At 41.1% G+C, this 22,860-nt stretch overlaps 3 protein-coding genes and 1 non-coding gene across 5 annotated transcripts in view; all 4 read right to left on the reverse strand.

Annotated features, from left to right (window-relative positions):
* Nucleotides 1-11,872, reverse strand: part of snx29 (sorting nexin 29) — a 143,103-nt gene extending 131,231 nt beyond the window's left edge. Inside the window, exons 1-7 of one of the 2 annotated variants that reach the window (XM_030755025.1) lie at nucleotides 11,833-11,872; nucleotides 9,784-9,848; nucleotides 8,161-8,213; nucleotides 6,321-6,445; nucleotides 5,042-5,222; nucleotides 4,863-4,933; nucleotides 1,970-2,227 (exon numbers count right to left, since the gene is read on the reverse strand). In XM_030755025.1, coding sequence (XP_030610885.1) covers nucleotides 1,970-2,227; nucleotides 4,863-4,933; nucleotides 5,042-5,222; nucleotides 6,321-6,445; nucleotides 8,161-8,213; nucleotides 9,784-9,848; nucleotides 11,833-11,869 — 790 coding nt within the window. In that variant the 5' untranslated portion in view covers nucleotides 11,870-11,872. Of the gene's footprint in view, nucleotides 1-1,969; nucleotides 2,228-4,862; nucleotides 4,934-5,041; nucleotides 5,223-6,320; nucleotides 6,446-8,160; nucleotides 8,214-9,783; nucleotides 9,849-10,908; nucleotides 11,304-11,832 lie in introns of those variants that run through there. The other variant, XM_030755026.1, reaches the window with a different exon arrangement.
* Nucleotides 11,873-13,252: 1,380 nt separating this feature from the next.
* LOC115798819 (transmembrane protein 238-like) lies at nucleotides 13,253-14,237 on the reverse strand. Its single transcript, XM_030755792.1, has one exon. It carries the CDS (start codon nucleotides 14,127-14,129, stop codon nucleotides 13,635-13,637), a length of 495 nt encoding a protein of 164 aa, XP_030611652.1. The 5' UTR covers nucleotides 14,130-14,237; the 3' UTR covers nucleotides 13,253-13,634.
* A 2,518-nt stretch (nucleotides 14,238-16,755) lies between these two features.
* On the reverse strand, nucleotides 16,756-22,660 carry rsl1d1 (ribosomal L1 domain containing 1). The gene is made up of 9 exons (XM_030755147.1): nucleotides 22,585-22,660; nucleotides 22,213-22,352; nucleotides 21,978-22,113; nucleotides 21,163-21,311; nucleotides 19,490-19,591; nucleotides 19,065-19,158; nucleotides 17,324-17,449; nucleotides 17,060-17,233; nucleotides 16,756-16,947 (listed from the first exon to the last, which is right to left on the reverse strand). Exons 1-9 carry the CDS (start codon nucleotides 22,621-22,623, stop codon nucleotides 16,819-16,821), a joined length of 1,089 nt encoding a protein of 362 aa, XP_030611007.1. The 5' UTR covers nucleotides 22,624-22,660; the 3' UTR covers nucleotides 16,756-16,818.
* LOC115798921 (small nucleolar RNA SNORA55) lies at nucleotides 19,266-19,393 on the reverse strand. Its single transcript, XR_004021517.1, has one exon. It is a non-coding gene; the product is annotated as a small nucleolar RNA SNORA55 (small nucleolar RNA).
* Nucleotides 22,661-22,860: the final 200 nt, after the last annotated feature.

Genomic DNA, 22,860 nt, shown 5'->3' on the forward strand with positions numbered 1-22,860 from the left:
ATGTTTCCATTATCAATTCCTTCAAACCACAGACAGCAGAGCTGTTCACTAGCAACACAGTGATGTCATGTTTTAAATGATTCAGGCCTTTTGAAGTATTTCCTGCTATAAAATAAAGTTTAAAGGTATATATTACCATTTTACAAATAGCACTAATCTTTAAAGTTTGAAACAGTAATTTAGAGTTCTTTGACAGCAGCTACTGGAGGCAGCGTATTCATTTTTCTTCGAGGGTAGATCCCATAACTTATATACTGAAAATTGCACCACTTGTAATAACTAAGACATTGGAAACAATTGTAATTTTATACACAGTATAAAATAGAGGAGAGGAGAATGAGGAGACCTTTGCGGTCATTCAGTAGATTTTGCCATATAAAGTTAATAAGTATCAGTCACATGTATATAAATAACTTATATGTATAGAAAAAAAAATGGATGTAGCTACTGTGATGTTGCTCATTGATTAGTGAAGTCCCACTTGAAGCCTTGAACTGACCGTTTTGACCATCTTAATGTTCTGAAACCAGATGTGCAGGACGTGGCTCTGACTTGAGGAACACTGTATGCATAATTTAAGATGATCACATATTCAATAAGAGCTGAAACTCTTGACTGAGACCATAGACTCGGGAAAGTGTTTTGTGATGTCATAAATCAAATGAGAAGTAGGGTCTTCTATACAACTGGACATCTCTTTGCAACCAGGGCACTCATGCCCTGCTGGTCATTGGACAGAATGCAGGTTTGGGGCATCCCTGCACTGTCTTCAATTTTGAGACCGAAAAGCTACATCCATCTTTTATATACAGTCTATGGTATCTACATAGCATGCTCCTATTACCAGCTGCTTTGCCTGAATGCAAAATTTTCATTAATAATTAATGTGCAAATAAACAGCTAAAGGTGAAAGAACTATTTACAGTTTAGCAAACTCCACAAACCATAGTTTCATTTAAAGATCTGCAGAGCAAATCTGGATTGTATTATTATGTGGGAGGCTTTTTTCGCACCAGCAATACTTTTGATAAATCAAACTGCTTTGAACTGAAATTTGTGCAATGCAAAATTCAAAATTGTACCGAGCATAGGGAGTGAACTGGCAACAGAATTGGGAGCAGCCCTGTTTGCAAATTACAGAACATGTGCACTTTTTTCTGTCCTGGACTGTGCATAATGAGGAAAAAACTGATGCGAGCTTAGAATAAAAGAAAAATCTGTCGCTGTTGACAAAAGTGATGCATTTCCTGGCTATGTGTCTTCATATTTGAGACTAACGTTGGATTTAGTTCCCTGCCTGTTTCAAAAGTAGCTGATATGGTAGACTCATGATGACTGCTGAGCAATTATCATCATTTCTAAGGCTTTTGTGAGAGACAGATGAATGATAATAAAAGAAAGTCTGTCTCTTTCGTCTCAGAGCCAAAGAGGCTGGCTGTGCATTAGCAAGTCTTCTACCAGTGAATAATCTGAATATGCTTTCCCACTTCGAGGAGCTGGCGCAGCAGCTTAGAATTTCATTTACATTCATTTCAGCAGAAAGTTTTAGCACCGCACAGCTAAAGTTTAAAGGCATTTTAGTCCCATTGAGGAGAACATATGGAGAGAAAATGGTGTGAGTTTTCCCCAGTGGGACAGACTGGGGCAGACTGCTAAATGAGGTCACACTTCACGGTGGGATTTCATCTCTGCTGCAGACGCCTTGAGTCGCATCCTTGTTTAAGCATCCATTATGTAAGCACAAACTGAGCCATGTGTGTTTTGTGCTGGTTCTGTGACACTTTCAAGAATACATATGCAGTATGTTACAATACTAAAACAGAGCAAAACAACAGAAACGGTCTACACCACCATTTTTGATCTATCAGCTGCAAAAACTGCTGTTAGAAAGCACAACAATACATGCATAATAACAGGATATCACACATTTCTTGCGTAACAGAGCAAGTCAAACGCTGCAGTTTCCTACCGGCAGATGTGCTGCGGGGCACCACAGGGAGTGGGTCGGAAGCTCCATCCCCTTTGGGGGTGAAGCCGGGCACCACAGCTGTGGCTGTGCTGATCTCTCGCAGCAGGCTGCTAACCCCCTGAGTGGACTCTTTCCACAGGCTGCCGATGCCCTGCGTGGACTCCTTGAGGAGGTGCGACACTGAGGAGCTTCCACGTGTTACACCGCCATTCAGGTCACTGTTGTCAATGTTAATGGCAAACAGAATGGAGTTCAAACCTGAGTGCAGCACACAGAGAGAGAAAGAGGTGAAATCTAATTCAGGCCTGTTAAATCACATAAAACTTTTGAACTTGCTTTGTGCTTGGTAAGCATTTCTGAGTGCACACAGTGAAAGTACACAAACTAAATCTGCCTGAGTAAAAAAAAAAAAAAAAAAGAGAGAGAGAATAAAAGCTCTAGCATAAGATCAGCGGTATAAATTCTAAATAATTTTATGGTTTGTTTTTCATCTGAGTTGCGCTCATCAATAGTTCAACAGTACAAGTACACCCATTAACATAAACAGGGTCAGAGCTTAAACTGTCAGCAAAAATCCAGTCATGCTTAACAAGGAAAGTGCAAAGTCAGTACGTTTCCTGCGTTTTACAGCAGCTCTGTTTGTGTGAAGCCATGTTTGTGAGACTGAATGTGTTCGGTAATGCTCGTTAGACTAGAACACGACATTAAAGATTAAACATACAGCCGTAAGTTGGCCGAATTTACATCTTCACCAGTAATGGAGCAAGAAATATAACCCAGCCTAGAGATGGCAACAGCAAAAGAACCATATTTCAAAAGGGTATTCCCTCTGTAGGCCAAGTTAGGACATCTCAGGCTCAGTCATAGGAGAAGGGCTACATAAGACGCTCGAAAATGAAACAACAAACTGCTGGTCCCAGAATGGAGTTGAATTTTATACATCTCAAACACTTTGAATGTCAGATGGATGCCGACATGGACATCTGTAGCTCCCTAGCTGCCTGTTAGGCATCATCTGAGTCACTGAACTGACCTTTTTAACAGTGTTTATGGTGTTGCTGCCTTTTGGAGCATCTTCAGTGCAGCTCGCTGAGAAATAATACCGTGTGGTTAATTGTACCAACAGGCCCTCCATCAAGTTGGTGATTTGTGGGGCAACACACGCATACAGTCTATGGATGAATTCAAGCTACCTAGACTCTTCTGAATGCAGTCACGCCTGGCTGCAACAAAATTGCTTTAGATAAAATGCTAATCTCTAGGTAGCAGTTTGGAAATCGCTGTCTGATGTCAGAGTGGCTAAAAACAATCAGTTTAAGCTGTTCCTTCTTACACTCAGTTGCTTGAGTTTTGTGCAAGCTGGTATACTGCCACTGTAACAGTATACCAGTAGCAGTACTGTGCAAAGGTTTTGCACCACCCCTCCTTTCTTTAGATTTTGCTAGGAAAATGGGAAATAAGTGCAGCGATTTATTGAAACATGTGCAAACATACATGGAAATAAAGTATAGAAGGCAAAGATAGAGTTTGCACAATTCTACCAAGTTTGAAAGTCAATATTTGGTATGACCACCACTATTCTTCAACACAGCCTGAAGTCTCTGTGGCAGGGGCGGGCAATTAATTTTCCCAAGAGCCCACATTAGAAACTGGGATTGTTGTGGAGGGCCGCACTAATAAACTTCACCCCTTGAGTTAGATGCTTTTTTTATGCTTGAATGATTCATAGGTCAGTGTTCAGTAGCTTAACAAAGGAAAAAAAATAAGCAGGTATAAGGACTGGACTGGAAAATGAGTGAAAAATGTTTAAAGACCTTCAGAAAGCCTGGAGAAGTTTGGTTCCTTGGAAGCAAAATATAAAGAAATAAAGGGTGACTCAAGACTTTTGCACAGTGCTGTAAATCTGTATTGAAGTTTGAACACCATATTATCCTGCTATGTTAGCATAACATTTGTTGTTAAATTAAATGTTAAAACATTGTTAAATGTCTGGAGGAGGTCAAGGGATGGATGGAAGATAATTTTCTCCGGCTTAACAGCTCTAAAACAGAAGCAATCATGATTGGTAATCCCCACCAGATCAAATCATCACCCATCGTTAGTTTATCTTTTCTCGGACACAGTATTCCTCTCTCCTCATCAGTTACCAATCTTGGTGTTAGGATGGATCCCCAACTCAACATGGAACTCCATATAAACCACCTTAGTAAAATCTCATTTTACCACCTTCGCAATATTGCAAAAATCCGCCCTGTCTTAACTCTCCAAGATGCAGAGAAACTGGTCCATGCATTTGTCTCTTCCAGACTGGAATACCGTAATGCACTCTTTGTCGGCATCCCCAACAAGAGTCTTCAGAAACTCCAGTACATTCAAAACGCTGCGGCCCGGATACTGAAGGGAGTTCGCAAATACAATCAGATTACACCAACTCTTCAGTCCCTCCACTGGCTTCCTGTTTCTTACAGGATTGACTATAAGGTTGCTCTTCTTCCCTATCAATGCGTCTATGGCAATGCCCCTTCCTACCTTAAAGAACTTCTTTCTTTAAAATGTATGACACGCTCCTCCAGATCGGCTCACACAAACTCCCTCATCGTACCAAAGACAAATTTACGGACTATGGGTGACCGGGCTTTCTGTGCGGTTGCCCCTCGTCTATGGAACTCGCTTCCATCTGAACTGAGAGCGCCTCAAACTTTGGACAGTTTTAGAAAGGGCTTAAAGACTTTTCTTTTTATAAGAGCTTTAAATCTTCGTCCATAATTTTTAGCTATTTTATCTACACCCTGGTGTATCTTAATTTACACCATGGTCTGTTATTTAGTGTGTTTAGCATGGCACATCCCTACTTCAGTCAACTCTGGAGTGTGTTTGCCGCCAATAATCGCACCTGCAGCCATGGTGGGAAGCATACTTGCTCTCTCTTCATCAAGCACAAAAGCCCAGTCTTCATAGTAAGATCTAGAAAACAGAAAAGATCTATAAACAAGAGGAAAAAGAGAAAATCCTACACAGTTGAGAAAATTCCAGATTTGCACAGCATAACTGACAAGGTGACTTATTACTAACCCGAGACGTGGGCGGTCAGCCAGCAGTGTGTGCAGGTAGCGCTCCAGCGAGTGCTCGTTCAGGGCACAGCGCAGCCAGGCGCGACCTCGGCCAAGCTCTGAGGAGATGTGGCGTAGGGAGTAAAATCGCTGGAGCTCATGGCGGTTCAGGTGCTCCTTTACATAAAACCAGAAAGTCAACTCTAATGGGGGAACAAAAGGAAAGAGGTGGAGGAGAAAGATTGAGGGGAAAAAAAAAAAAGAGAGATCATGATAAGGCATGGAAAAAAGGAAGAAAAAGCTCCATTTCATTGTGGAAAAACAACTATTCTTGAATTAAATAAGAGTACAAAAGGTCAGCAAAGCTGCTGCTAAAGAAACTCCAGGAGCCGTCAGCACATCTCCCCTCTCATTAACAGAAAAGGGGACCTCTCTTGCACCTCTTCTCACACAGCTCCATCCTGACTGTCACCTCTCTATACTTTGTTCTCTCCCCAGAACTCAAACAATTTTATTCTTATCTACAGCACAAGAACTGGAATATAAAAGAAATATACAGGTCTGTTTTAATGTAGTACTTTCTGAGGTGTGGTAATTAATAGGGATGAGTGTTATGCTGCTGGTTTGCATACAATTACTGTATGACCTCAGAACAATGTGATAAAAATTATGGCTGCTATCCCTAGCTTTGTCAGAGGCCCTGGCTTCATTAGTGAGCTCCAAATCCTTGATTTCAGGCACAATCCTGGCTTCTAATTGACTGTGAAATACAGGAAAATATCGCATATGCTAATGATTATACATTACAGAAGTCACGCATAGCTACACTGTCTTAATATTATACAGTATAAACAGTGTAGTTTAAAGTTCTCAAATTTATAATGGCCCTGCCCTCCAGCATGCCAAAAACGCCACCTAACTAATAGCACATAGTGGGGATACAAACCCACAGAAGCTGCCCACCACACACTGAGATAGTTGCACAGGTAGATTTGAAGTCAGACAGGTAATACCAGCAAAGGTAGTGGAAGAGGGAGCCCCTGAAATCCTCTCAGAAATCTAAGCATCATGTGTACAAGTGGTTATTCTGCAACTGAAAGCATACTACTGGCACATCCACATCCTTCAACCTTCCAGTAACTTTCAAAATACCAAACAAGCTACCAAGTAGAGAGGGGAGTTTTCAAAGTGCTGCTTTTCCAAGGTAATTGGGGCTAACGTTAAGTTTCTGCTCCACTTTTCAACTTTATACCCACAATTTAACAGGCACATAGTAACCTCGCAGCCTGTTAAACATGTACCTGTTTCAGTCTTGCTGCTGAAGCCTGCAGCCTGCTTGAGAGCAGCAGCTGTGAGGGCCAGACCTCTGCTCTTCCTCAGACCATGCTGCAGAACTGCTTCAAACTGGGCGCACAGACAGATCACCCTGCAGAGACAAAGACAGGTTACAATAACAAGAAGAAATGGGGTGGGGGGCAGTGGTATCATCCACTTGTCAGCACAGTTCAGTGTAGACTGCTGTGCATTTTAAACAACCCTGGACGTAGTTTGGGGTATACATTCAGATCAAATTACAACTAGTGAATGCTACGTTAACGCTCAGTTAACTCAGGACAGCACATGTCAAATAAGATATTCTGATAATATGTGGTCCAATAAATCTATTATAGACATAAAATATCTTTTATACAACAATTCACTAGTTCTCACACAACTTATCTGGATGAGCTCAGTGCTTTATTTGCGTATCCCTTTTGTCCTCAGTTCTCCAAGGCCTTAATGTGGCAGATTTTCCTAGGGTTATCCCTGCAGCTTCAACACTATGCCCCTCAACACTACACCTGTCCTGAGTGTGTGTTTTTCCTCTTTGTTAGTTCTGCCAGAGGCAAAGTTCTCTCACTGGATTTTGGAGGCCTTCTGCCCGGCTCACAACAGCAGAGGTCTCACTTTATACTGTTAGAAGGCATATTCAAGCAGGGGAATGGCAAGATCATAGGCTATATTTAAAGGGGTATCTGTGCTGAGGCCAGTTGGTCATCACCACACACTTTTTTTCACTTCTATTATTACAATGTGATGGTCTTTTCTGCTGGGTCTACCAAGCATCATGTGGGGTATGTATACATGTCACATACAATATGCAATGTTATGAGTAAACTGACCAAAATTGAACCAATTATGTAAAATAACTTTTGTTATACACAATGCAGCTCCACGGTGCAGCTGGGCTTGGTAAAGAGGAGCTATCAGACTGCCCAGAGTGATGACTGTATGTATACAAATGCAATCGGACCTCATGTACGTCATCACAGGCAGTTTCTGTATCTACAGCCCATGATACCATCAAAAGAGTCGGAAAATCCAGAGAAATCTCTGTATGCAAAGTACAAACACGAAAACCTCTTCAAGTCCTCAGGAAGCACTGCACTGAGCAGTTCTCAAAAAACATTTTCAGTGAACACAGTCCGTCACTGCGTTGACAAATGCAAAATAAAAAATAAAAAAATATAGAAAAGCTCCAGACCTGCCACCTTTAAGATGAACTTAGGAGAAGTGGAAAACTGTACTGTGGACCAACCAATAAAAATATAATTCCTTTTGGAAGTCATGGATACAGCATCCTCTGGGCTGAGGAGGAAAAGGGCCATCCATCCTACTATCGGCACACATTTTCAAAACCTATCTTTTATAAATGTTCTTCATCTACAATGGAGACACGATATTGAATCTTAAAAACTGGTACTAAGAGCTGAAAATGAGATCTGAGCAGCACAGAGTATGAATCAATAGCGTTCTCTCTCAGCATGAAGCTCTAATGAAACAAAGTTGGTACATCATTTTTCTTACATACCCACCATTAACATCATAAAGGAGAACATTCTCACCGCTTAGATATGATGGAAAGTCTTGTAAAGCTCTCAGACCAAAAAACATTTCTCCCCATTTAAAAAAATGATTTTGTTGTTTAGAAAGTAATAAACAAAGCTGGGCATATTGCCACATCGCTGTACTGAAGAGGCTAAAGCACGACAACATCGAGTGACCTGGAGCTGCACACATAAAACAAACCACCTCTTGGAATGCTAAATAAACACAGTGATAAAGCAAAAGAATTTCTGGGGAACAGGCAGCTTCTCTTACCTGCTGTCTGAGTCTGTGGCAATCTCCTTTCTTCCTCCAAAGCGGATTTGGCACTGGAAAGATATGAGGAAATGGCATTTCTTTCTTCAGCGTACGTCTGTCTGGTTCAAAAAGTCTAATAGTACATTTCTAAAATTTCAAGGCTTTAAATGGAAGACGTAGCCACGGAACACAGGTAACATCTCACACCTGATACACCTCTCCTGGCATGTGGCTACAAGAGTCCTGATTAAAGACAAAATAAATGACCTGCAGAAAATGGATTAAAGGCCAAACAGAGCTTTTGATCTGACCTTTGTGAATTAACTGGAGGTGTTTGGCTGGTGCTGCAAATCTGAGAAGGAAGCTTGTCTGAGTCGCAGCACTGATCTCAGGTTTGATATTTGCATTTTACACAGTGTCAGAGTCCAAAGTAGTTCTGATACTGTACATGCAGTTTCACTTTCCCCTCAAAGCATCACATCAAACCCAATCTGGTAGGATTTGAGCTACTAAACAGTTTTGGCACCTGTTTTTTTTTTTTCTCTCCAATAATGTGCAACCACATTACGATGTCCAGAATGTGATTTGATGAAATAGGTAAGGCCTATTTCATCAAATCACAACACATGTTGCTGGATGGCAACATGTGTTGCGTCAAAACCTGTTCTCACCGTTCAGCACTGATGATGTCATCCATCATGGGTGCTGGCTTTTGAACTGTGCACTCATAACGAGCTTGGAGAATGCCATGTTCATAAAACAAAAAAGTATTTGAAACTTTTTATGATTTCACTACACAATCATATTTTTTTCAATTGATTTATGATTTTTTTTAATGATATTATATATAGTACATGATTGAATCCTGTAATTCATTGTGCAACTAATATGATTGCAGCAATTTTTTTTTTGCTGTTGGAGTAGCTGCAGTGACCAACTCATCACCCAGAGGCTGAGCATCAACCAGGTCGCCTGGTGGGACGCAACATCTCTCCATACAATTGCAGTCTGATTTGGAGTGACTGCCATCACTCTCAGACAGCTTGGTGAAGGTTTGAAAATGACTGCCGTCTAATTTATGAACGCAGACAGACTGCAGTACGTTCCAATATATATATTTTATAAATAACTGCAGCTTTTCTTGGAAAGGGGTTTGTATTCCCGGTTATTGTACTTCGTTTATTATACACCCAACCCACATTTTGAAACTCCTTTCCACAGAAGATTGTGTTACAGAGACTGTTAATAGTGCTCAGTTTTACTTCCTCCATTGTGTTTATAGTACAGGAGACAGAAGGAACTGTAACATATTCAGACACCACAAATGTCGACCGGGAATTCAAAAAAAAGTCAGTTCCAAAGAAAAGGTCGCTCAAAACATGTCACACTTCCAATGTGAGATGATTTCCTGAAAATAAAAGTCTTAGATTATTAAAGCTCACTCAGTCTATCTGGACTGTAGCAGTCATGATGATTTACAAACACAAGCTCACATACAATATGTGAATTACTGAACACTCCTTTTTTTTTTTTCCCTAAACATTTTCACGAGGCGCTTTATGTAATTTTACGGTAATCTTATTATTATAATCTGATTATGCTGTCTCCAACATGAAGAACGTGTAACAGCAGGTAACTCACCTGCTTTACAGCATCCAGCAGCCTCTCCAGGAGGTGCTGCCTTTTCGTATCACTCTGCTGGGTGCCTGCAGAGGGTAAACACAAACAAAAAAAAGATAAAATGTCCAATGAGGAGGAAAGAAGAAAATTACATCACCATAGATTAAATTTGCCATCATTTCTTGTTACTGCATTCATTATTCATGACAATGAAGAGAGGAAGGAAATGAACTTGTGTGGCAAGTAATGGGTCCTCGCAACCAACATAAAAACAGACTTTGAAGATCTGCGTTTAAGAACTGCTGAGCTTATGGACATCAATATTAAAAAGCTACCATGAGGGTTCTTTAACCTCTAGAAGCACTGTGGAACAATGTTTTAGATTAGCTTTTTATGGACCGAGAGAATAATGAATTATTCCAGAAAAAAAATGGCAGATGAATCAAGTTTCAGAGCAGTCATTAGCTGCAGCTCTAATAATATATGCATAATGGCAGTTTTAATGCTCATTGTTCTCTGATTCATATGTATAATTTTAAATATTAATCCATCTTTAAAGTTTTCCAGCAGTATCCACAGTCATCTAAGAGCTGCCAACCCACTGGAGCAGCTCTTGGTCAAGTTCTTGCTCTGGGGCATCGCTGCGTTTGCAAAGGGATTTAAATCACTTTCATCCACCAGTGGGTTTAATGGGACTCAAGTCTGTGGCTCGTTAAACCCACACCACTCACTGGAAGCTTCAAGCCACCCAGAAATTTCCAGCATACTTCCAGCTAGTCACTTCAAAATAAAACTGTTAGGTGTTTTCCAGGTTTGTGTCACAGTTGACCTTAGCATCATGGGGTTTCCAGTTATTTACACACTGGATACATTTACATAAAGAAGATACCTGTAACACTTTCATGCCTCAGAAATCCAATTTAAATTGTGCTGGATTGCTTCATTTTCCTGTAGCATTCTTGATCTCTATCTATCGTTTCACCAAGGCTAACAAGAAAAGCCATCTGTTGAATATTATCAGCTAGAAGAACCCTAAATTAAACTTAGAAACTCTTACCAAGTTTCTGGACCATCTCTTGCATGCCTGATTTGCCATGTTATGATTTTATGGGTAACTAACAAACAGAAAGCAACCACAAATCTTACCGTTCATTCTTAGAAACAAACTCCAGTAACATCCGAGCTAAACAGTTCACCACAGATACCATTCATCCCTTGCTGTCGCTTTTAATCACACGAGGCTAGCGATGCACCGGGACCATGCTGCCTCTGTGGCCGAGCCGGACCCACCCAACGGCGGCGTGAGGACTGGTGGTCAGTCGGTGAACAGCGAGGCCTGCCGGTAAGCCGCTGGGGCTGTGTGAGTCTACCACTCTGACATGCAGGAGTTGTACACAGCCAAATAAACAGGTAAAGTGCCACAAGCACAAACCGGAGTATAATTTTAAAACAGCTAAAGGTCGTGTCTAAAGTGTGGTGGACCGTTTCGAGCAGAAAACGACTGTTTTCAGTTTGCAGCCTGTGACACTGCGAAAAAGGGAAACGGAGGACTGACATAGCAGCGCCAGGGTCACATGACAAAACACACAGACGTCATATGACAACAAAGCGCTAGTGGGAGTTGTAGTCTTTTGTTAGAAGGAATTTTAAAAACGTCTCACTTTTAAACAGGGCCGTTTCTAGGATTTTTATTATTATTGTTGGGGTGGTAGAAGGTCCCTAAATGAAACCTGGAAACTCTTACCAAGTTTCTGGACCATCTCTTTCATGCCTGATTTGCCATGTTATGATTTCCAGCCCAAACTCCTGTTTTTGGATCAGCTGACATTGACCAAACGCATACTGTAAATCCTGAAGTGTCTAGTCAAATCTCACACCAGGCATCCAAGAAAAAAAACCACATCTAAAAGCTAGATGGAGCACAATGAATAAAATAAATTATTAACTTGAGCTACAATGTAAACTGAATAAACACAGTGCTGAGTAGGAAAGCAAGACATTTACATTACACAACAGCATGGCAAAATTGATGAAGCCTACGGCCTACAAAGGATCCAATATGAGACTTACCTGAGGGCAGAACAGAGGAGAGATGAAAATTCAACATTGCCACGTATTGCCAGCCACACAGTGTTCGGTGCAGCCTACTGTATGCAGTCTCAGGGACTTAAGTCACGTGAAAGAAGTTATAGATGTAATAATCAACTTCAGCAGTCAGAAAACAACTCCTCTTGGATGTTTGACATTCACGCTGCATAACAACAAAAGTTCAATGTAGATTTTCATGGCACTGTTACTGTAACCAAAAGAATAAATAATTGTCATTTATCTCTCACTCTGTTTATTGTGTGTGCTGTCTGTTTTATGGCAAGTCAGAGTATGTGTTTAGGGAGGTAGACACAGAGCCTGTAACAATGACATGTCAAAAAGAACAATTGGATGCTTATTTATGAAACTAATAATTGTGCATTTTTAATATATCAGTAATTTTTGTCATTTTTTAACATTGATGGCTGCACTGGTTCAGAGTTTGACACTGAGATCCCCTAAGACGCAGTGTTGGTTATTAATGTAATGATTTAGTGGGAGCCTATGCTCATGTCAAACACTATATGTATATTTTATACACACACACACACACACACTGCAGTAACTTTGCACGAATCACAGTTTTTAAAATAAGTCCTTATGTATCTGACTCCTCGGGTCATGCTCTGTCTGTTTTCGCTCACCTTACCCTCCCTTTAGGTCAACTTTTTTTCTGATTGACTCACCCACATAAAAAAAGGCATTTTAAACAGCAGGTCTGTCCTCACAGCCATTAAACAAGTGACCATATTAGGGATGTACTCAATGACATCACACAAAGCCAAAAATAGAAAAAAACTTCCTGATATGGAGCGTTTACAACACTCTGATTCACCTACCTTTGGGCATGTTTACTGTAAGCATCTACCACTGTAAATGTGTACATATATATATATATATATATATATATATATATATATATATATATATATATATATATATATATATATATATATATATATATATATATATATATATATATATATATATATATATATATATATATATATATATGAGACAGAAAATAAGGATCATCATAGTAGGTCACCTTATGTTTGTAACAAAACCTTCTGTGACGGCAGATCAAACCTGTACAATGTTCAAGGGAATTTGTGTACCATTCTTCATGACACTCAATCAGACTCTGAGGTGAATGGTTTTCTTGTGGTCATCCCACGACACCTATTGGATTAAGGTTTGTGCCGCTCCAAAAAGGTCTAATTTCTTTCTTTGAAGTCAATCTGGAATCAAGTAATGTCCTAAGCTTAGCATGACCTATCACTTTCATGATGCAAAAACAAAGAATGGAGCTTTCTTGTGTTGTCAGAACTACAATATGTTTATTTTGTGCGACTTTGAAGTTTTCTAACATGAAATATTAATTTGAATAAAGGTTACCGATTTAGCTTTTTAACAAAAACTATTTTAAAAATTGCATCTTTTAATTTTCTATTTACAGTACCCACAGCCTTAAAATCTGTAAATCAGTCTTACACGAGCAATTATCAATAACAGTGACATGTCATGTAAAACACTGTTATAGTGTGCAAAGTTTACATCTTATCAGCATGATACGATCATGTGGATCTTAGCGGGACAGCACTCCATTGTTGTCTAATCATTACTTGTGCATGTTGACAGCGCAAACACAAAATCCTTTTCAACAAAAGTCAAATATAATAAACAGAGCAAAAACAATAGGGCCTTCGCACAGTTCGTGCTCGGGCCCTAATGATCCAAGTTCAATGTGTCTCGGTGTCATTTCCATTCTGCTATGCAGCAGTTCATACTGACAGCGTCTCTCTCACAAATTCGTTTGAAGAGGACGGAAGGGCACTGTCATAGATTGTAGAGAGTGACACATCTGCACTGGTGTTTGAGGCTATGTTGTCGCCTGAGGGGCCCTGTCTAACAGGTCTGCCACTCTTTCTGAATGAGTTCCTGATCCCGCTGGCGAGGCGGTCAGACACGCGCCTCACAACCTGGGTCAGTCTGCGGTTCTTCTGCTTCATCATGCCCACGTCGTCCTCCAGCTCCTCTGGTGGCACGTCGATGTTCCCCGAGTACCAGAACACCCACCAGATCAAGCTGAGGAAGATGATAATGGCCCCACCGTAAACTAACAGATCATGGATAACCAGTCCTCCAAACACCCCAATCATAATAATGAAGACACCAAGTATGTCGTGGGCCACTGCGAACCAGAATGAGCACTTGCAGCGGCCGACTCCTCCATACCGTTTCTCCATGACAGGCTCCACCTGCACAGGTGCTGACATAGTGGTGGTTTATCCAAAGAGTTTATCCAGATGTGTAAGAAATTCCAAAGCTGCGTGTTAGCAGCTGATGTATACAAAGCGCAATGAAGTCTGATCCTCACTAAGAGAAACACATAAAACAACCTGCTGTGACATGGTCAAAGTACAGTGTGCTCAAGCCATTATCAGCAAGAGCCACACCAGCTTGACTGTAGTGGATGTGTCACAGGAAACAGTTACACTCACACTGAGAAAAACAGCATTTTATATTTGACAGTAGCAAGTAATTTCCATCTTCTATTCAAGCCCCGTGGCTGATCTGTTTCCGCCTTTGCTTTTCTTTCAATATGGGGACCCACACCAGCCCCATCACCACAAACATCAGCCCCAAAGACAGGCAAGTCGAGGCTACAGAGCGGGGCGCTTCAATCACCCCTGAGTACTGGAGCAGGAAAAGTAGTGCGCCTGCAGCAGACATGAGAGAGCCCATCACCATCACAATGATAGGTTTGTGGAGGTAAGCGCAGCCTGGGCCTGCAGCAGCTGCTGGCTGTGGGTCTGGGTACGATTGCAAACTCCCATAGTCACCTGGAAATGAAGTTTCCATTGTTGAAACGAAGCCTTGTACCTTTAATTCACAGTGAAGGGAAATAATAGCCGGTGAACATCAACAGCACTCCAATTTTCTTCTGTAAATCAGTCCTGAGCCATTCTGTTCATTCAATCAGTCCATGTGAAAATCTGTCAAGAATGTAGCAACGTCCCAAAAGTCACATGAAATAGCTATATCATCTGTACGATGACCAAGTGTGTGTCTGCATGATGCATCTCTTAACCTCCTGCTCAGTAACTGGTGAACACACTGTAATTCCAGATGGGCCGCCACACCCACACAACCGGGGGAGGACAGACACCTGATGACAATATTATCACCACTCACTAGCTTGCTGTCGGGATGATCTTATTACAGTACACTTCCAAAACAAGCATGTTGTCTATTCAAATGTGGGAAAAACTGCTTAATGTCACAGATCAGGTGGTGTGTAGAATATATAATGCATATTTGAATTGTCAGACATTATTATGTTACAAAGAGATATAAAAAGGCCTCATATACTGGATATACTTTTGTCCCACATTGCATTGTTACAAGCAGGCAGCAGCTGCTCACGCTAGATATTATCCCCATTAACAATGGGGCTGTCATCTGATACAGCTGGACAGCTATCCAAGCACAGATCTGATGGCTGCGTGCACCATGAGCAAACAGTTCTGAAGGCTAATTCATGTTAGAGCACACAAATGATAGATAGATAATTGTGCCCATACACAATTATTTTGCTGCCATTTGACCAACAGATGCATCTACCATGAAAACAGAGAAAAGCTGAAAAAATTCATCTCTCCAAACCTAAGCCCACAAATATCTAATTACTTTCCTTGAAAAATTCAAAGAATTACTTGTTTTAACAGTGAAAACTCTACTAGCTTAAACTTTATACACATAAATGAGCAAAACGGCTTAACCTAGTCTTTGCATTTCTACAAAGATTTGTCAGAGAAATGTAAAAAAAAATGGTCCAGGATCTTATTAAAAGCTTAAAGGTGCAGCACACAGTATTCAGCGCCAATCAATGTGATATTTGAGAACTTCCCTTTATGTTTCATTTACAATCAGAAAGATTGTGTCTGTACATGATAGCAAAAACTTTTCATAATTAGAACATGAGGACAGCCAGTAGTTTGATTCACATATGCACGTAGCCGAGAAGCTCGGACTTCAGCACGCAGAGGGATTGTCTCTCCACTTTTAAGTGCAAAAAATACTATATTCATGTTGTATTTTAAATAAGACTTTTAAAGGCAGACTCAGGTTTGAGGGGTTGAACAAAAATATTGTATTTATAGTTGAGGAATTACACACACTTTTTATACACACACTCCTCTCCTCTTTCAGGAGCTCATTTTAACTGGACAAATTAACACCATTAACATCATAAAATCACAATTTTTAATACCTAGTCATGAATCCTTTGCACATATTGACCGCCTGAGGCATTTCAATCTGCTGACATCACCAGTGGGTTTTCTCCTTTGTGATGGTGTGCCAGGCCTTTACTGTCGATGCTCATCTTCCTGCCCTTAGCTTCATGTTCAGCAAGTAAAATGCACCAATAACTGACTCGTAAATATTCCCCACATGATCTTCAAAAACTCCTGAGAGGCTTTTTCAGTACGTTTTGGATCACTGCGCCTCTGAAATGTGGAGACCACACGTCGTGGTTTCACAGAATCCCAAATACAACTGCTGCACCTAGAACCAACAGATCTTCCACCAGCTTAATTAATGAATAACCAGGATCAGCTCCGAGTCATGTATCTAATTATAATAGAGCCTCTTTGTATGAAATGGCTGAAGTTCAACAATGAACTTAATAAAGCCGCACTTTAAGCTCAAATTCATCATATAAATGTAATTCAAATGTATTTCCATGTGTCAGTGGTCACAATATGCTGACTTACCTACAGACACAGTAAGAAACGTGTTATGAGCATTAGTTTTGTCTTTACGGTTATAAAAGTGTAACACTTGTTATATGATTTATTGAAGCAATAAAAAAAAAAAAAAAAAAGATAAGGATCAATCTGTAAAGAATTTGAACTTTATTCAATGTCCATGCTGAGGAATGCAGAGATAACCTACTGAGGATCATTTCACTTTAGGCACCTTTCTTTTTACTTTGGAGTCTGTCTTGGCTCGTTTGCGCTGAGCTTTTGTTCCCTTCTTCACTGCTGCAGGTGTGGCTGCTTTCTCCAGCTTCTTCTTTTTGGATGGCTTCTACAAGAAAGAGAGGAAATGTTTGTCTGCGATCCACTCATGAAAACCAAAACGGCCTAAATCAGCGGTTGAAGCATTCAGTTCAACTCCAGCAGCTGTGAATACGACTGACCTCCAGTTTAGGCTTTTTGATAGGCGTTTCTATGGGAACCAGCTGTGGAATTTCCTCCTCCTCTTCATCTGCTGCTTTATTTTCTTTTACCTTCTTCTCCTTTCCTTTGCCCTCTGCAGCAGTATCTGCTTGCTTTGTCTTGGTTTTCTTTTTCTGCTTTTTGGCTGCAGCTTCCTGAAATTCACACAAACTGGTTCCTCTTCTGATTGTTTCAACAAATGCAGCTTATCCACAAAAAACACTGGAGTACTAACTTGTACTCACCTTGCCTTTGGGTGGCTGGGCATATTCAACATCCAGCACACGAAGACTGCCCAGGTCTGAGTTGTAGATAGGCAGGGCCACTGATGATTGACTCTTTATGTGGATGAGTTTAATCACAGGTCCTTTCTATAAACGACAAGTCAAATCAGACATAGCAAGAAAAACGCAAATCGATACATAAATAACCACTGCGCAGCTCTCTGGATGCTAAACTAAAATGGCAAGCACTGAATGGTGTTTGTGTTGGTGCACAAAAACTCTGCTGTAGGATACTGAGAGGCACACTTCCTTTCATACACCACGCATCGAGATTATTGATTAACTGCACAAAAGGCCAGACCCAACTGAATGCGCCACCCATCATGTTTAATCACAGGCAAAATAAAAACTATTGCAGCCAATGAGTCTGTTCCCTGCTACCACTAGATGCTCACAATGTCAAACCCTGGAAATGGCCTTCTTTGGAACCAACATTGAATTTCAGTGGTGATGAAGGTTGATAAATCAGTGAATAACCAATCATAAGTATCACACGTAGCACTCAAATTCCATTCTTTTCTGCACTGAGATGCTAGACTGTTGTTTTTGCCACCAGTAGATTCATATCCTGGGTTTGGTGCAGTACATTTTGTTTGTGGTGCGTGAACCAGTTATGGGGACCGATGTAGCATAGTTTGCAAAGTACAGCTTTCTGTACTTTCACCTTCACTCACCATGCTGGTGTTCATGTTTCTGCCTGCATTCAAGCGGTCACGCCCACAATATACACTGAGATCACCTTTAGTGTTTGAGGCGGGTGAACCGTTGTCCAACTTCTGGTGCATTACTAGTAAAATGATGGCAGAAACTGTGTGGGGGTTGAACCACTCTTTTTTTGTTATCATTGCATGGGCACGGCTTTACTTTACTGAACTTTGTGGATGTTGTGGTGCAAGAACACTTGGGTATGTGACCATTTGTGTTGTGGGGACATCAGATCACTTTCTGTTGGAATAACTGGTTACTGCTTTTGGTTTGTGTGGCAGTAATTTTGCTTGAGTAATCCTGTTGGTCTGTGGCTGTTGGTTGGTCACATGTTACTGCTATGTATTCAGTGTAGCAACTTGTGTCTTCCTCCTGTAAAGACATCCACGCAGTCAGGAAGTCCACTTAAACTACTCGGTGAGCTCATTTACATTTGCTGTGTGAGGACATGTCAAGTAAAATACTTGAGCATGCTGTGCTTCACTGGATTCTAAGGTTGCCTTTTCGAGTAACTTGTTTGGTGGCTGCTGCACACTCCACTTGTTTTATAGCTTTCCCCATTTTGGATTTCAGGTCTGGGAGATCAAGGACCAGAAAAGCCTCCAGTGGGGCTTTTTCTTAATTTATTTAGGGTTCCTGGAGGAACTCTTGAGGTGTGGGGGTGTTATTCCCCTCTACAAACCAATCCACCTTGCAGTGGCAATACAAGAGATTTTGGGTGTCGCCTGAGCTTAACTGCTGATTGCCTGTACCTGATGAGGTGTGGATAAAGGCATGCCTGGGATCAGCTTGGAGGGGAGACACTACTTCTTGCCAGACCTCATCCCGCTCTCCTGACTGTCAGTTTTAGCTGAGATTATTAGATAACCTTAAATAAAACCAACATCTTATTTCAGGCACTCAGACTGAAAGCAGGGGTGACTTAGTTGGAACAGATCAGGTCAGATAGGGTGTGATAAATACAATGACCCAAATGTAAATACATGGAAATTCTCACCATACGAAGATTGGCCACCACTGTCTGCACAGCAGCCTCGATGTTTTCCACCACCTCGTCTGCAGTCATGCCCGAGTGGGCAACGTGTGCCATACTGCAACACAGGCACCATGCACCAAGTTAAATTCAAAGGTCACGGCAGCAGCACATGAAATATAAATGTGGCCATTTCTGTTTTTAATTTGAGTCAGACATTAAATATTGTGTATCAAAGTTGTAGAGACAGGCTCCACAGAAAGAGGAGGTCCATCTGGATTTACTTTGAGTTTCTATAGCACCAGCATGACCCGTATCAATAAGGGAGAATCGACAGGGTTGTACTGAGGTGCGGTTCAGATCATTTGCTGCTACTGAAAGATTTTTTTTTTAAAAGGAGAAATTCGGCATAAAAAAGGTGAAATCAGGGGCACGCGAGTAAATCTCACCAGCAGCAGCCCTTGTTGGTAACTTTCAGGCTGGTACCCTGGATGATTCTCTCGATGTCCCTGGCCAAATGCTTGCTCGTCAGGTTAACACACAGTGGCTCTCTGGCAAAGAAAGGAACAGGGTAAGAATACAACCATCGCAGCTTCACTCCCCACATGCATCAGTGAGCCTTGGCTCCCATAACCCTGTCGGTGGTTCACCATGGTTGCTTCCTCTAACCACTTTTGGCATGGAGCGCGACTCGACATGATTTTGTTTTGTTTCCATTATAATTGCGTACCACCTCGATGTGGGTGGAGTCAATATAGCGATGCGGGCAGAAGTCATTTGATGTAATTTGTAGCTCATTTCTCATCTGCCACCAAGCATAGAAACGTCTGCACTAGGGATGCCCGCAACTATTTGATTAATCGTCGCCATTGTCACTAGTCAGTACCAGTATTATCATTTTAGATTTTAACTTTTATTGAGATGCGTGTCATGAATTCTAGAACAACGAGCATCGTTAATAATGCGCCACACTTTCTAGTCACAATTTACTCATTTTTTTTTTGGGATGTTATTTTCTCATATTTCAATGACACGTAAACATCGTTTGCAGTAACGTGTTTTCATATATTTAACATCAATTTATTTTAAGTTTTTTTCTTTGTTGTCTGATTGGAGTATAACTTTCAGTGTTCATACTGCACGATTCGCACAGTTAAGCAGCATTTAAAGTGTGATTCATTACTGAAGAACACATTTAATGGTTTCAAATGCCTTTGTTACACAGTTTTTGACATTGCCCATTAAACAGTCCTAAAATTTATCTAGATATGAGTGTTTCTTAGTTTTAGACTAGTTGGTTAGTCAAATTTTTTTTCCCTTGTTTAGTCTACCAGGAAATTAGTAGCCAGGACCATCCCTAGTCTGCACCTCATCGTTAGACCACAGTGTCGGTTTGTGTGACTCCATTTCCATTGCTGTCAAGTTTTAAAAATGGTGCGTCTGATTCTGGTGAAGGAGTCGCTGGTATGACTCAGCTAGTGATGACACTCCCCGGCCAATCACCCGCCTTTGGTGGGGTGGTCATGCCGCTATCTGCCGTGGCCTTAAGTGGGGGTGATGCCACCACCTGCCGTGGCATTTCGCGGGGGTGATGCCGCTACCTGCCGTGGCCTTTGGCGGGGTGGCCATGCCGCTACCTGCCGTGTCCTTGGGGGGTGGGGTGGGGTGATGCCGGCACCTGCCGTGGCATTTGGTGTGGGTGATGCCATGGCAATGCCGCCACCTGCCGCAGCCTTTTTTTTTTTGGGGGGGGGGGGGGGGGGGGGGCTGATGCCATGGCCTACACCATAATATATTGCACATCTTTTGTAATTTAGTGTATCCACTAAGGTTTCAGACACTAATGTTTCAGTGTTTGTTAGTAAAGAATTTTACATGAGCCCAATTTTTGTATCAATTTTAACATTAAATTTAGGATTGATGTCAGCACACATTTACACAAGCTGAAATTCATTTTCACTGTTTGATATATAATCATATTTGAAAAATACATAATCCCATGAAGCAAAAGTTACTGTATACTATAAATATTAAAATCAAATATTAGAATCAAAGCATGAAGTTCTTATTTATCTTTTAACACCCACAGCAAACAAACTCTGGTATCACATGTGGCTCTTACTTTTTACTCAGGTAGAAATGTTTTCCCAGGTGTGTCGGCAGCAGGCGGCGGACGCGGTCATCAGAAATGAACAGGTCAAAGTTTTCCAGCAGGCGGCGCTTGGCCTGATACGGTTTGTACTCCGTCTTCAGAACCTTGTATGGTATGATCTGCCAAAAACAGACTTTTATGAATTTTGCTCAGCACTGATATTTATTCTACTCCACTGCGCTTTTACACTAGCCAATTCTATGTATAAACAAATTTTAAAAGGGTGTGTAAGAATGAAAACAATCCAGAAAAGTGTTTGACCACTGCTTCAGGAATAATCTGTGTATATAGCAGGGTGAAACCACAAATCACGTGACCATTCGAGTATCCTGACTCTTGTTTGGTGCAGTTTATTGGACTAGATGATTGAAGTCTGAGAAAACAAGACATATTGGCAATTTAACAAAGAGGGGTCTCAGCAGCATGTGGAAGAACCACACACAGCCACAACAGGCTGGCACCTCTTCCTCATGCTGGTCACGAGCTTGATCACACACTGCTGTGGGGTGGCATCCTATTCTTCACCCAGCAACCATCCAATCCAATAACCAACATCAAACAAGAGTCAATAGCACACATAAGCTGTTTGCCAAGTTTTTTCATGGGTGCAACCTACTCAACTCTGCAAATGCATTTTCCTTACAAATGTGGCACCCTTTAAAGGGAAATAAACAGACTTTCCAAAGGTATAAGATTTATTACCAAGAAGCATTCCTTTCTTTTAGTGCTAAGTTTAGCATTAGAAGGATCAAAGTGAATGCCATCAGTATTTTTAAATAGTGTACCTCTATGTTTCTGACTCCCCTCTCCTGCAACAGCTTCTTATAAAACCTCTGGGTCTGCTCTGAGGTCATGCTGGGCTCATCTCTAGTGAAGAGGCAAATCTCATCTGTATCCGACCGCTGGCCATGGGGTAGGGGACTAAGAACATAAAGCAGAAACACACAATGATCTGAAGGGTATGCCATTGTTAATTAATTCTTATCAGTTGCTTTTAGAGGGCAGCTCTGCTGGACTCACATGCGGATGGTCTGCGGTTCTTTAGGAATCTTCCACAGGGTAAAGAGAATGCTTATCTTCTGAGTCTCACCCAAAAACAGAGACTCGCCAGTACCCTTGGTTTTTAAGAAAGCCTGCAAGGCTTGGACGGCCTTCTTTACCTGTAGGACACATTAATTAGACACTACGATACAATACACCGGCAGCTTTCTACCCCTGTTGCAACTGAAGGGCTGTGAATTAGCTAGCTTTTCTAGCTAAATCCGTTAAGCATGCAAGGAAGCAATTAGAACTAGTAGCTCATTAGCAGATATAGGATTACCGAATACTGTAATCTAAACTTATTTTATTCGTGATTAATTCAAATTAATTCGAAATGGGTCAAACTTTTACCTGCGATCGGTTCAACAAAAGTTCTGTTTTTTCAGCCATGCCGCCTGCTTCACGTGTATAGTACCGCGCATGCGCTTTCTCGGTGCGCTACTACGTCATATTATGACGTATATTTTGGTTTATTTATTCGTATTATTTATCCTACGAATGATTATTGGGGCCACATTGAGAAAAAATTTTTGAACATAAACTCAATATTTCGAGAAAGGATTGTAGGTGGTCAGTGTGGGCCATGCTTGGTCCACTGTGATCATCACAGACAGAATAAAAGTTTGT

This window comes from Archocentrus centrarchus, chromosome 19 (genome assembly GCF_007364275.1).
Source record: "Archocentrus centrarchus isolate MPI-CPG fArcCen1 chromosome 19, fArcCen1, whole genome shotgun sequence".
Taxonomy (NCBI): domain Eukaryota; kingdom Metazoa; phylum Chordata; class Actinopteri; order Cichliformes; family Cichlidae; genus Archocentrus; species Archocentrus centrarchus.

Excerpts from the sequence above, each read along its gene's own strand:
- rsl1d1 (XM_030755147.1), bottom strand. The coding sequence starts at position 22,623 with ATGGCTGAAAAAACAGAACTTTTGTTGAACCGATCGCAG. Across the intron at positions 19,592-21,162 it reads CATTTCTACCTGAGTAAAAA|AGAGCCACTGTGTGTTAACC; the intron begins GTAAGAGCCACA and ends TTTCTTTGCCAG. Across the intron at positions 16,948-17,059 it reads TCAAAAAGCCTAAACTGGAG|AAGCCATCCAAAAAGAAGAA; the intron begins GTCAGTCGTATT and ends TCTTTCTTGTAG.
- LOC115798819 (XM_030755792.1), bottom strand. The coding sequence starts at position 14,129 with ATGTCAGCACCTGTGCAGGTGGAGCCTGTCATGGAGAAACGGTATGGA.